The following is a 13,525-nucleotide window of genomic DNA, read 5'->3' as shown; positions in this document are numbered from 1 at the left end:
ATTTCTGAGGACCCGGAGGAATTTAGGACTAACATTTGAGATTGAGATTAGGGATAATGCTTTGGATAGAGGTCGATGCACTGTTTGCACAGAAGAATAGCTGTGCAAACCTATGTGTGTGTGTGTGTGTGTTGTGCTTGTTTGCTGTGCTATGATCCCATGCAGCAGTTGGTGTCATGTGAAAGGTGGTGGCAACACAAGCTTTTGCAGCTTCCCACGGAGCCCCAGACATGACATGAGAGGACAGGAGGAAAAATAATTCACAAAGGAATTCATGGCCACAAACTAAGTACAACAAATACTGTGACACTAAAGTAAAGTTAGAAAGATATTCACAGATTCAAAAGTCCACGATCAAGAACACGTAAGCGAGACATTGTTTAAACACATGCGTGACATTATTTCTTAGCCTGAAATAAAAGGTTGTGGAATGTGGAAGTGATAAATCGCAGTATTTGATTCCAAATCTTTGCAGCACTTTACAGCAGGACAGACATATTGGATAGCCTGAAGTGTGAAATAAACACTGCAATTCATAAGTTCAAATTCAATAGGAAAACATTTTTTAAAGGTATTTTTTTATGTACTAAAGATCCAGCAGATAACAGGTGATGTGGAGGGTGGTCCCGCGTTATCATCTGCATTGCACCGTTTGTTTAATGTGCTGTTGCCGTAAAGAGCTAATCCGAGCTAAAGGAGCTAGCGGTCTTCGGTGGTCTCCTTACTGCGGTTCGGGTGGAATTTGATGTATTGTTATATGTATATAATGCTTTTATGTTGATATACCAAATAGTTTACACACACAGAACTTAACAGTGGGTTTAAGTGCAGTATCACTCCAGCGTTTTTAACTGGGAATGCAGTAAGTGTGTTAAACTATTGTGCATATTTTACATACACTTGATTGAAATGACTCTACTCGACTGCAGCTTCTATTATGAAATAATTACGGTTGGCTTTAAACCTGAGGTTGCTGTAATGCTAGAAACAGAAAGTGGGAATTCAAAGAATTACAGGTGAAATAATCTTGACAAGGTTTATTAAACTTTGTAAATTTACTACCACAGCAAGAGAGAGAGAAAGAGAGAGAGAGAGAGAGAGAGAGAGAGGGTCAGATCAAAATACGGACAGCTTATTTTTCCCTTTATTATGCATGTGGTTCTAAATGGTTTTGGCTGACAAATAAATGATTTTTTTACAAGGCCTATTTTCACGGATGATTGAAAAAAGGAGTATCATCAACAACCATTTGGGGTCAACATGCACATTGGAAATTATTCAGGACTTCAGGGCTCCAGGACAAACAATACACAATAACAATATTTATATTTAGATTCAGATTTTAATCTTCTTGATGGTTTATTTACTGTGTATTCCCCATTCAAAAACCATATGTTACTGCCCCCGCTGCTGAGCCTGGTAAACCAGCATAACAATGTCTTGATTATTCTGTCCTGTCAGGAGCTGCTACTGCACTTGACAGAACATGATGGTTCAACACACACACACACACACACAGGTTTGCAGCGCTATTCATCTTAGCACACTGCATTGGCCTTCATTCATTTGGACAGCATAAAGCAGGGCTGTCAAACTCATTGTAAGTCAAGGGCCACATACAGAACAGTCTGATCTCAAGTGGGCCAGTAAAATAATTGCATAATAACAAGCACTCAAATTTTTTTGATTAATTACAGAGAATTGTGCGATTCATTTTTTTTTTTTTTTTAATTGATTGACAGCCCTAATATATATATGTATATGTATATGTAATATATATATATATATATATATACATACACATACATACATATAAATGTATATATATATACATATATGTATATGTATATATATATATATAAATTACATATACATATACATATATGTATATGTAATTTATATGTATATATACATATACATATATGTATATATATATAAATTACATATATACATATATGTAATTTATATATATATACATATACATATACATATGTAATTTATATATATATACATATATATATATATAAGATATTTTAATGTAGAAATGTTACATACTGTATCTTATACAGTATTGTATACAGTATCTGTAATACATTTACAGATCATTTGTGCAGTGAGTCAGCAAAAGTTGGTACTCTACGATCGACCCGCGTCACGCACAATAACAATAAATCTTACTCATGCCAAGAATGTTACAAAGTTACAAAAGAAGTAGCATGCTACTTTACTAGTACTAACTCATGCATCACAGTTCTAATCACGGACCCAAAATAGAAATCAAACGGAGGCAGGCAACACTCGCTGAGTGCTTTCAACGAGCTTCAGACAAGTCAGCAGATAATATGACTGTAACAGCTTGGCTTTACATTGTTTTTGCCACAGCAGTGGATGTTGTACTGTGTCTATGAACAGAGCAGTACTTTGATATATTGTCTCAGTTAGCATTACCTTGCTACAACCCCTCTCTATTGGTAGTATACTCGCTTCACTAGAACACACCATCACTAGTTTCTTTGCAGTATTGGCATTTTTCATCGGTACATCCACTGCATACATCCCTGAGTGTGTGCGTGTGTGTGTGTGAGAGAGAGAGAGGCTATGCCAATACATGCAGACGAGAGGAGAGAGGTGCAGTGCGGGTCTGAAACTAAACAAGTGTCCCTCCAAATGAATACACATGATACCCAGAGACTGTTGAATCATATTGTTGCTGTCTTTCCCTACATAACATATGACAACTGCCGTAACACACCAAAGGAGAAGTGCAAAAGTGGTTTCCCTCTTGATTTATTATGGAATCACCCTTCATAACTAAATCAACAACATGCCAAAAGAACCCCCGTCTACTGTATGTAGACAGGGTTTGCCATCTAAACACTGATTAATGATCATGTCACTTCTAAGACAAGTGAGTGAGGAAGAACAGGAGCAAGCTGAAACAAGGTTGATGTAGAAAACTGTTTCCTCTGATCATCATCATCACGGGCGTCACCACTGATGAGCGACATTAAACACTAGAGTGAAGCTTCTATTTTCTTTGATTCATATTATGTAATAAGTGTGTCAGACAGACAACACATTATCAAAGTGCCTCTTCTGCGAAAGCCAAGAAGATGAGCGCTCCTCCCTGTTCTGTCTTGTCTGCGGAAGCTGTAACAGTCAGGCTGCATGTGGTGACACCAGCTTCTGCACCAGCTCAGACAGCAGAGTCACATCTTAACAAAACATGATCGTTACTTTTGACAGCATGACATTTTCACATGGGCTCCATATTTTAATGTACCTTTAAACTGAAATATAAATCACAGTGTCTGTGAAGTACAATAGCACAAAAATACAGTGCAGAGAATGCAGCTCAAATTGTTTGTGCGTGTTTTTCCATTTGATATAACTTGTCTGATGTTAGTTTTAGCCACACATTAAAGGTGCTTTAAGTCATTTAATCCCTTTTTTCTGTTGGCACATAAAGGCCCTTTTTAGCAAATGAGGGAATACATTTCAGCTTCTCCTATGTTTGAGGAGGAGCACTCAGGTGCATTAAACAGGATATTTTCTTTTAGCATAATGTAAATAGTAAATAATGTAAATAAAGTGATCCAAGAGAGATAAGAACACTTCTGTACTTCCCCCTGTTATCTACATCTGTAGCATCAGGATCAGTTCCTGCTGCATACAGCTCCATTGCCCTCCCCCCTTTTCTGCTCTGCTGATCATCACACCATGCCACTGGCACCTGCCTACACTGTGGTCATAAAAAGATCTGAGAGGGTTGTCAAAAACATCCAGCAGTGGTCCAGTGACAGCACTGCAACGCTAGAGGGATGTTGTGAATCCAGTGAATGGGACAACCTCCTTTCCGCCTGCAGCAACCTCAACAATTAGGTGGACACAGTGTCTTCATACATCAGCTTCTGTGTGGACATCCTCATCGTCCCCACCAAGAAAGTCAACATCTTCCCTAACAATAAACCCTGGATTACCATCCATCCATCCATCCATCCAGCCATCTTCTACTGCCTTATCCTCTACATGAGGGTTGTGGGAGTGAGCTGTGGAGCTCAGCTGAAATATTCTCACATCTCACGTTCACACCTGTGGTCAATTTACAGTGTCGATAAGAGAATCGATAAGAGAATGGGATCGATATTGGAATCGGAATCGTTAAATTCTTATCAATTCCCATCCCTAATCGTGACTTTAGTGAATCGTTACAGGCCTACTCCTAACACGCCACCACAGCTCTGTGCTCAGTGAGTTAGTGCAGTGGTGTGATGATGCTTCTCTGGAGCTAAATGTGGAGAAGACCAAGGACATGGTGGTGACCTTCTCCAGCAGGCAGAGGGTGCTGGTGACAGGAGCTGCACAATCGGCACAATCCAAGGGCAGACTGTGGAGGTGGTGGAGGAGTACAAATACCTGGGCACAATCTTTGACTGCACCTTAAAGTTTGCCTCCAACACTGAGGACACACTACGGAGATGTCAGCAACAGCAGTATCTCCTGAGTAAGCAACATGGACAGTGTCACCTTTTAAATCTCTTCTTAAAACTCATTTTCATAGACTTGCTTTTATGTGACGCCGTCTTTTTATCTTTTTATCTCATTGCTTTCTTCCTTTTCTGTGTTCCTATTATGTATGTGAAAGAACTTTGTAAATTGCTGTTTTTAAAGGTGCTATACAAATAAAGCTTTACTCACTCACTTACTTACTTACTTACATATTGGCGACTCCTACTCTGCAAACAAAGCAACTAAAAAAAGAAAACAAATATCAATGTCAGCTATCCATGATCATCTGATGAGAGGAGCTTAGGATCAAAGGATCAAATTAAACGTTCAACTACAGCAGCTTTCAGTGCAGGAGATTCAAAAGAAGTTCTCTCTCAAACTTGATTTGGATATCAACAGTGACTTGTTTGTGCACCACTGAACTTAGTTTGTCTTAAAGACAGATACAGAAGGGACCATATTCCTATATCGTAGACTTAAGCATGTGTAGATTTAGGTGAGCGGTTTGTGAACGGTCTAAAATGTGTTTGTCTTGGAAATTGAATGAATTTAAATGGAAATGAGAACCCTGCATATTGGTGTTTGTTGCCCTCTAGTGGATCATTCTCATTTCACCCCCTTCCTCCAACAATGTATCCCCAGCCCTCAGTTTGCATGTCCATAAAGAGTGTAGAGCATGTATATCCTAAACCTGCTATATCGGGACCCACTTTTTGGACCAAAAATCCCAATAAAAATCGTGACCAGAGCAAATTTGATCATTTACAGCCATATCTGTAACCCCAAGAATTTCCAATTCTTTCCAAGAGATATTTCAGTAAATTAATTAAAACTTAAAAGTGTAACTGTTAACAGTTAACTCTACCCAACGCCTGATTTGAAAAAATGCCAAAAGAAGTGGGCGGAGACCTGAGTGAGGGTAAATGAACCAGTGATGCAAGCAAGGTGTAAAATACCCAAAGGCAACATTTCAATGCAGTAGCTTGTGTTTGACCAGAGAGAGGCAGTAAATATGCAGATTTTTTATCACATGCTATTACTAGGTACCATGTAATGTCACGTAAACTGGTTTTTCATCTGAAATAAGTGGTTTAGGAGTTTACTTAGAGTTTAAAAGACGTTCTATGCATGCTATTTAAATTAAAAAGGTAAATACACATATATACAAAACCAGTTCTTATTGATCCTTAAATGCATGCTTCCTATAGGTCCTCACTACCTGTGTGGGAGAGTGCACTGGCATGTGGCTGCATTTATCACAGCTTTCCCTGTCGCAGTGACTCACCGGTGACTCACAGGTCACAAAACTAACCCCTCTCTGAGTTTGGCAGCAGCAGCAGCAGCAGCAGCAGGTCGGTGGTGTGACATCATCACTCATGGACAGTTAGTCGTGTAAGTTGAGGAGACAGGGGGTGTCAGATAATGAGGAGGGTGATTCAATAATCACTTACTGTATGCACTTAGATACAGTGAATGAATGAATGTAAATGAATGCTTTCACTCGACAGCTTAGGTCGTAAAGCGCGCAGGCACATGTCCGTACCTCGCAGGCACATTACAGGTTTGATTAATACTATACTGGCTGCATCTACCTGTGAAAGATGACATAAATAAATAATAAAATGACAGAGTGTGTGATTCACACACTGAAAGCCAGCATGTACTGTACGAGCACACACACACACACACACACACACACACACACCGCAGAGACACAAAGCCAATGCTGTTTGTGCTATTATCTGCAGAGGGAAGGGAACGAGACGTGTAACAGAGCCAAGCAGATAAAATTCCCATCACTCTGAGGCGAGCTGCAGCAGCCACGGCAGCACTGACAGAGAAGGGAAGGCATTATGGAGTTGCATAAGAAGGTGTCATATTGTGAAAAGAGGTGAGTAACTGTGAGATTCATTGACTTAAAAGCCAAACATCATTCAGTCCAGTCAGAGAAGTTTTACTGTGCTGCTGACTCACTGCCATGGACTGTATTTGAATATGGATGTCGGCCTCTGTTCTAGGATGGAAGTAGCAATTAGCTCTGGTTGTAAAAAAAAAAAAAAAAAAAGAACTCAGGAAGTCTATGGGAAACTGAGATTCCACTAAACGTCAGAGTCAGCACACAATCTGAACTGCAAGCCCGGTTCTGCACATGTGCAAAGTGCGTCTACTTCCTGTCAAGACAATTATAGAATATATGTACAATCGCTTCCTGGATTGCTTCCACTAAGCTGTCAGTCAAAGATGCAGAGATGCTACCCAGAGTATTTAGTGATGAGGTATAGTGAAGGCTGTGCACAGAGCGACGCACCAGTGCTAACCACGCCGACATTTAAATGCCATTTTCATTTTAGGGCCTGTTAAATCCCTCAGGCACTGCTAAAAGACAACTGACATAAAGTAGTAGCGAGCTTATATTTTAGCATAGGTTGTAAGTGACACTCCATGTATCTTGTCCATTTACAGCAGTTTTACAGCGGATGTTTAATAAAATGTTATATTACGTTTGTAGAAGAAGAAAGAACAAATACACGCTTCATTTATTTTTTCGGTGCAGCTATACTGTCCAGCTAACAACAAAATCATCGACATGGACGACTGCATACTATTAAACATCACCACTTCCTTTCACCTGGCCTTTAAAATAAGAGCCACTTAAGGCTGGGAAATCTGGCTTATAAAAAGTATCTGGATTTAAAAGATATATCAGGATATAAAGATGCACACAAGTTGTTCCTCCTGGCTTATGAGAGGTTTTCTTTAGGGATGTTTGAGAGTGACAATACACTGTAAATACACTCAAATAAAATATCTACTGTTTATGATCTGAGTTTCATGCTTCAAATACAGTTATTACCTTTCACTTCATATAAAACCTGGTTTATTTCATTGGCTTTTTAATGTTAAATGAAGGCTATTTACATGTGGTCCCTTTTTGCACAAATAATTGCATTGAATATGTTGCAGAAAGACTGGAAACTAACCGAGTTCATTTCATTGACAGAATTCTTGAGGCTGCACTTGTTTTTCATAATGTGCTTGTATATTTAATCTGGATTCTTTCTTTTCTTTTTTTTAGATTTAACAGTGTACGTTTGTAACTGTCGAGTGTTTTGTATTTGCTGCTGCCTATCTTGGCCAAGACTCCCTTGAAAAAGAGTTTCTTAATCTCAATGGGATTTTCCTGGTTAAATAAAGTAAATTAAGTAATAAATATGTATGTGCACCACTGTTACACAAGCATGGTCATAATTAGGTGTCTTTTAGGGATGAGCTGATGTGAATCTCAGTATCAGTCCAATACTTTTCAAAATCAGTGGGTCAGATATCGGAGAGAGAAGATGTCAAATGTGATATGATCCAAACACCCTGCATTTCACATGACTTCACTCAGCACAGACAATGTTACAAGGTATCAGTACAAATATGCTGTAACCAGCATGGCAGTTTAAAACTGTAACAGACTTAAATGAATAAGAGTAGATCAACAAGGTCGTGATATCAGTGGAATGAAGGCTGCCATCTGTTGTTTCCTTTTACCCCGTACTTGACTGTGCCTGGAAGAGTGTATGTGTGTGTGTGTGTGTGTGTATAGCTCTCACTTCCAGGAGACGCTCATCACATCAGTGTAGATGATGATGAGTCCCACTTTGTTACAATAAGACAGTGCAAAGCTTTCAAAAGGCCCAGACATGCTGGGCTGTGAACTCTCAAGCACCTCATCAACCTGCCAAACTAAAAGAACGCAGGAAAAACACAGATCAGTGACTATATGCAGTCACTCTCTGCTGCTGAAAGACACGTCGTTAAAGAAGACGCATGTTTTCGGCTGCTGTCAAGGCGCCGTATTTCAAAGGGACAAATATAAAGATGGATCTCCGTTCTCTCTTTTAAGTCCCCTCATGTAAACTCTTCGTTTCAAACACTGAGGCCGGTCCTGTAAGATCAGAGAGTTTTTAAATGTTTCCTCTTCCAAATGAGTCACAAACACTATGCTAAAACATCAGGGTACTGTGCAGAAAAGGCATGAATTCATGCAAATGTAAATGAAAACCGTGTCATGTGAGTACAGCCTAAACGCAAGGAACAAATCAATGATTGGATGCACCAATGATTCCTCCAGTAACACAAGGACACAACTCTCTTTGGGAGAGAGATTATAGAGATCTAGATCCAGAGAGTCAATCCGTGAAGCTAAAAAGTGTCAGCGTACTCGTTTCTTTGGAACATCTTTCACAGATTACAGGGCTGATTGTATTGTACTTAACTTGATGATGTACTGCTGTGTTTACAGGTCTCCAAACAGCTGCAGCCGAAACAAGAATGTTGCTACCTGAGCCTCACCAACACCAAGACAGTGGCTCATGTAAGTCCAGTACTCAGAACCTCACAATGACTTCCTGTTCTTCAACTCAAACATCCAGCTCTTAGTTTACAAAGCACAGAACACTTTGTCCTGATCTGCTGTCCTGTCCTGAGCCATCCAGACTCAGGACACGTTCACTTTGTCGTCAGAGTCAAAACTAAACATGGAGAATAAGTCTTCCGTTTATATGCTCCATTTGCTTTATTTTTTAAGTCTTTTCTATGAACCATCTATTTGTCACGATGTTATTATTCTGTTCTATGTTCTATTCTATCTTCTGCAGTACCTTAAATTGGCTGGCTTTGCCTAATAATCTGCTAATATATCATATATGGCTAAAAGCCTCTCCAGTGCCATGCATGCAGCTGAATCCTGGGCAACAACACTTCCAGGAAGCCCCAGAAATAGAGGCAGGATGTTCACTATGTAAACACCATTAAACACATTAAATAACTTTATAAAACACTGTCAAGTGAGACAAATGAAGACAGAATGTCACTCACTTTATGTGCTGGTCCATTCCAGCACCTGGAAGCCCAGTGGTCCCAGGGTTTGGTTGGTTCTCCTCCTCTTCTACCGTGACTCCAGACTTTGACCTGGGAACATACATGTATACGGTGTGTATTAGCCTGCAGCTGTGTTAAGAGAGGGGCACGAGAACACCGCGTTTCACTCATTCATCACAGTCACACCAGCCCTTCTAAATCAAAGTCTGGTTGGTTTGGGGAGGCGTGAAATAGCTTAAGCCGTACTTCATTCAAAGTTCAATTCAGTGAAATAAGGATTGGATTAATAAAAAACTTCTATTTACTTCTATTGTGTTATTTATTGACTTTGTAGAAAGTGTGAGTTGATTTACAAGACCAAAATGTAAATTAACTTTCCCAGGACAGCTGCTTGTTCACCTCAGAACACGTGTAGTCTCTTGATTTTGACATTATTCTGTTATGTTGGATGAGATAGGATGAGTTTTTAATAGTCAGCTGTTATGAAGGCCTATTCAGGCTTCAATAATAAATAATAAAATGAATAAAAAAAAAATAAAAAATTGTGTCTGTGTGTGTTAAATAATTAACTGATTTTTAGTGCCTAAATTAATCAACTATTTTGTAAGTTCAGCTTCTTAATTGTGAATATGGGTGATTTGTTTCTCATTGACAGCTAACTCGTGGTTTGTGGACAAAACAAATCATTTGAGGACATTGTGCTTCTGACATTTTCAGTTTTATGCAAAACAACTTAATTGATTAATCAAGGAAATAATGAGAGAACGTCATTTCCCTTCACCAAAACTAAAAAAATAACAAAACTAATAAAATTACTACAACACAGAAACAGAGAAATGGTGAAACATACATTAGTATGTGATGCTGTGTATACATCCATCCATTGCCTAACACTTTCTCCTCTACATGAGGTCACACGGGGGCGCTGGTGCCAATCCCAGCTGACATAGGGCAAAAGGCGGGGTGCACACATGTCCATCACAGGGCAAACACATAGAGACGAACAACCATTCACACCTACGGTCAATTCAGAGTGTCCAATTAACCTCTGCAGGTTTTTGGACTGTGGGTGGAAACTGAAGAAAGAAAGAAACAACACACACACTTTTTTTTTTTTGCTTTGCAAAAATGAATGATGATTCAATTATGTAGCGACACGGATTATGAAAGCTTATTCTATCCTTCAACCACACGAGTCCATCTACATGTAAAGTCACCCTGACCTGACCCATCTACCACACACACACACACGCGCACACACACACACGTCTTTTTCCCTCTGTTGCTCACCCTCTATTGTGGAAGCCAGTCATTTCCACATGTGTGTTGGCCGTAAAGCAGCAAAGAGCTGACTAAAAGCATCCCTTTCCTGAGCAGCCGGGTCACAATAGTCTCATATAATCCCAGGACACACCTCATCTCAACACACACACACACACACCCACCCACCCACACCCACCCACACACACACACACACACACACATACAGCTACTCTTCTAAGCATGTTGCATTGACTTCCATTCATTTGGACAGCCTACACCTGGGCTCTCAAACTTCAAATGACCTGGGGGCCACTGAACATCTTGTCTGGTCAGTAACAGGCCGGTAAAGTGAAAAAAATGTTTCACTATTTGTGACAATATGTCACAGAATTTCAAAATAAAAGTGTCTGTTGATATGGAACAGTATATATTTCACAATAAAGATTTCTTTATGACAGAAAATGAATCTATATATCTTACAGAGAATCGTATAACGTATAACTTGATATTAAGTGGTGGGCCACATGTGGCCCTCGAGCCCCAGTTTGAGAGAACATAACCAGTTAATGCCTAACTCTATTATTAACCTAACCACAATTCAAATCTTAGTCCTAAACTTAACCGCTTCCTCGGAAATGAGGTACTGCCTCGTTAGGACCAGGTTTTGGTCTCTATGTGGACTACAAGCTCAGTGTATATGACAAACATGTCCTGACAGAGAAGAAGAAGAAGAAGAAAACACACACTTACCAAAGTGTCCTGACAACAGCGGTTGGACGTTTCTGTAAACCGGTCGCAGTAAAGACAGTTAAGTGGCTTTTAAATGTGAACTTTCATGGTGAGTTTAAGTCCGTGAGAAAAGCACCGTTCAACTCTGACGCTGGTGTCTTTTGTGCCTCCCAACGTGCCTCGCGCCGGGTTTTGCTAGTATTGTCATGACAACAGTGTGTACCCACAGAGACTGGCCTTTGAAAACAACACACTAAAACAAATGTGACTGCGGTGACCGAGGCAGAACAAACGCTCACTCTCTCTTCTGTGGAAAAACAAGCGTGACTTTCCTCTTCTTTGAGAGCACAAGTGTCTGAAGGAAACACAACAAGTCATGTGCGGTGATGCGTTCAGGGCTCTACCTTTTCTCCCGAGGAAATCTTCCTTATCTTGTGAAGTGTGGTCAGAGCGACGTCGCTTCCTCACTGCAGTCGCTGTCTCCTGTTCATACGTCTGACATTGGCCTTATAACTCTATAATAACTCTATAATAACTCTAACTGTAACTCAGTATGAGTCCATGTGAGAAACTATTCCGGCGTTTACTGCACTTTCTCCGCCCAGACTCTTTCTGCCGGACTGTCCCAATCACAGGATGCTTCGCTCCGCCTCACTCACTCATTCACTCACAGGTTTCCTATTGGTCAGGTTTTTAACAAATTCCGAATTGAAAATCTCTTGATATTCAATTCTAATTGATATCTCAAGTATATGGAAGCCCATTTCCTATGGAAGTCCATTTCCTATGGAAGTCCATTTCCTATGGAAGCCCATTTCCGCCAGTGTGATGGGGGGAAAAAAAAGTCATTATTTTGAGAAACTAAGTCATTATTTTGAGATATTAAGTTATTATTTTATTTTGAGATACTAAGTCATTATTTTGAGATATTAAGTTATTATTTTATTTTGAGATACTAAGTCATTATTTTGAGATATTAAGTAATTATTTTATTTTGAGATACTAAGTCATTATTTTGAGATATTAAGTTATTATTTTATTTTGAGATACTAAGTCATTATTTTGAGATATTAAGTAATTATTTTATTTTCAGATACTAAGTCATTATTTTGAGATATTAAGTAATTATTTTATTTTGAGATACTAAGTCATTATTTTGAGATATTAAGTAATTATTTTATTTTGAGATACTAAGTCATTATTTTGAGATATTAAGTTATTATTTTATTTTGAGATATTAAGTTATTATTTTATTTTGATATACTAAGTCATTATTTTGAGATATTAAGTAATTATTTTATTTTGAGATACTAAGTCATTATTTTGAGATATTAAGTTATTATTTTATTTTGAGATACTAAGTCATTATTTTGAGATATTAAGTTATTATTTTATTTTGAGATACTGAGTCATTATTTTGAGATACTAAGTCATTATTTTGAGATACTGAGTCATTATTTTGAGATACTGAGTCATTATTTTGAGATACTAAGTAATTATTTTGAGATACTAAGTCATTATTTTAAGATACTGAGTCATTATTTTGAGATACTAAGTCAATACATTGAGATACTAAGTCATTATTCTGAGAAACTTTCTCATTATTTTGGGTTACTAAGTCATTATAATGAATTACATGATTATTTTTTTTTCCATCACACTGGTGGAAATGGGCTTCCATAATATTGTGTGAAATTGTACAGTTTTCCGTCTGTTGCCTGGTTACACGCTTTGTTTTATTTAACGTGCCATGCAAAGCTCAAAGTAAAGCTGAAAATAATTAAAGATAGTGTATCAGACCTTCCACTTTTTGAGTCTGTGTTCTTTGACAAAGCTTCCCAAACTTCTCTGACGCCCCTGAAAATACAGCTACAGGCTAATACTGGTAAAGCAATAGTAAGAGAAGAACGTTGACGTGGGCAGCTAACAATAACATTTAAATATTGTATCCCTTTTATCAATTCATTGGTAAAATAAATAGTCATGATATTTATATAGATCAAAATAATATTGATATTGATCAATTTTGGTCAGAACTGCAGAGATGTATATCATGAATGAATGATTGAATATCTTTGTTTCCATTACATTCATATAATATATCTTATCTTATCTTGTATGTATAAAATCAAACATAAGGCAACGTATCACTAAC

At 38.4% G+C, this 13,525-nt stretch overlaps 1 protein-coding gene across 3 annotated transcripts in view; it reads right to left on the bottom strand.

Annotated features, from left to right (window-relative positions):
• The window catches only part of LOC131448247 (ankyrin repeat and fibronectin type-III domain-containing protein 1), a 143,987-nt gene extending 132,078 nt beyond the window's left edge, over positions 1–11,909 (bottom strand). The window contains exons 1-2 of one of the 3 annotated variants that reach the window (XM_058620535.1): positions 11,775–11,909; positions 9,376–9,468 (exon numbers count right to left, since the gene is read on the bottom strand). In XM_058620535.1, coding sequence (XP_058476518.1) covers positions 9,376–9,392 — 17 coding nt within the window. In that variant the 5' untranslated portion in view covers positions 9,393–9,468; positions 11,775–11,909. The other 2 variants (XM_058620534.1, XM_058620533.1) reach the window with 2 other exon arrangements.
• Between the last annotated feature and the right edge of the window lie 1,616 nt (positions 11,910–13,525).

The sequence above is a fragment of the Solea solea genome, chromosome 21 (genome assembly GCF_958295425.1).
Source record: "Solea solea chromosome 21, fSolSol10.1, whole genome shotgun sequence".
Lineage (NCBI taxonomy): Eukaryota > Metazoa > Chordata > Actinopteri > Pleuronectiformes > Soleidae > Solea > Solea solea.
Note: the sequence above shows the minus strand (reverse complement) of the source record. Positions and strands in the feature narration are given on the sequence as shown.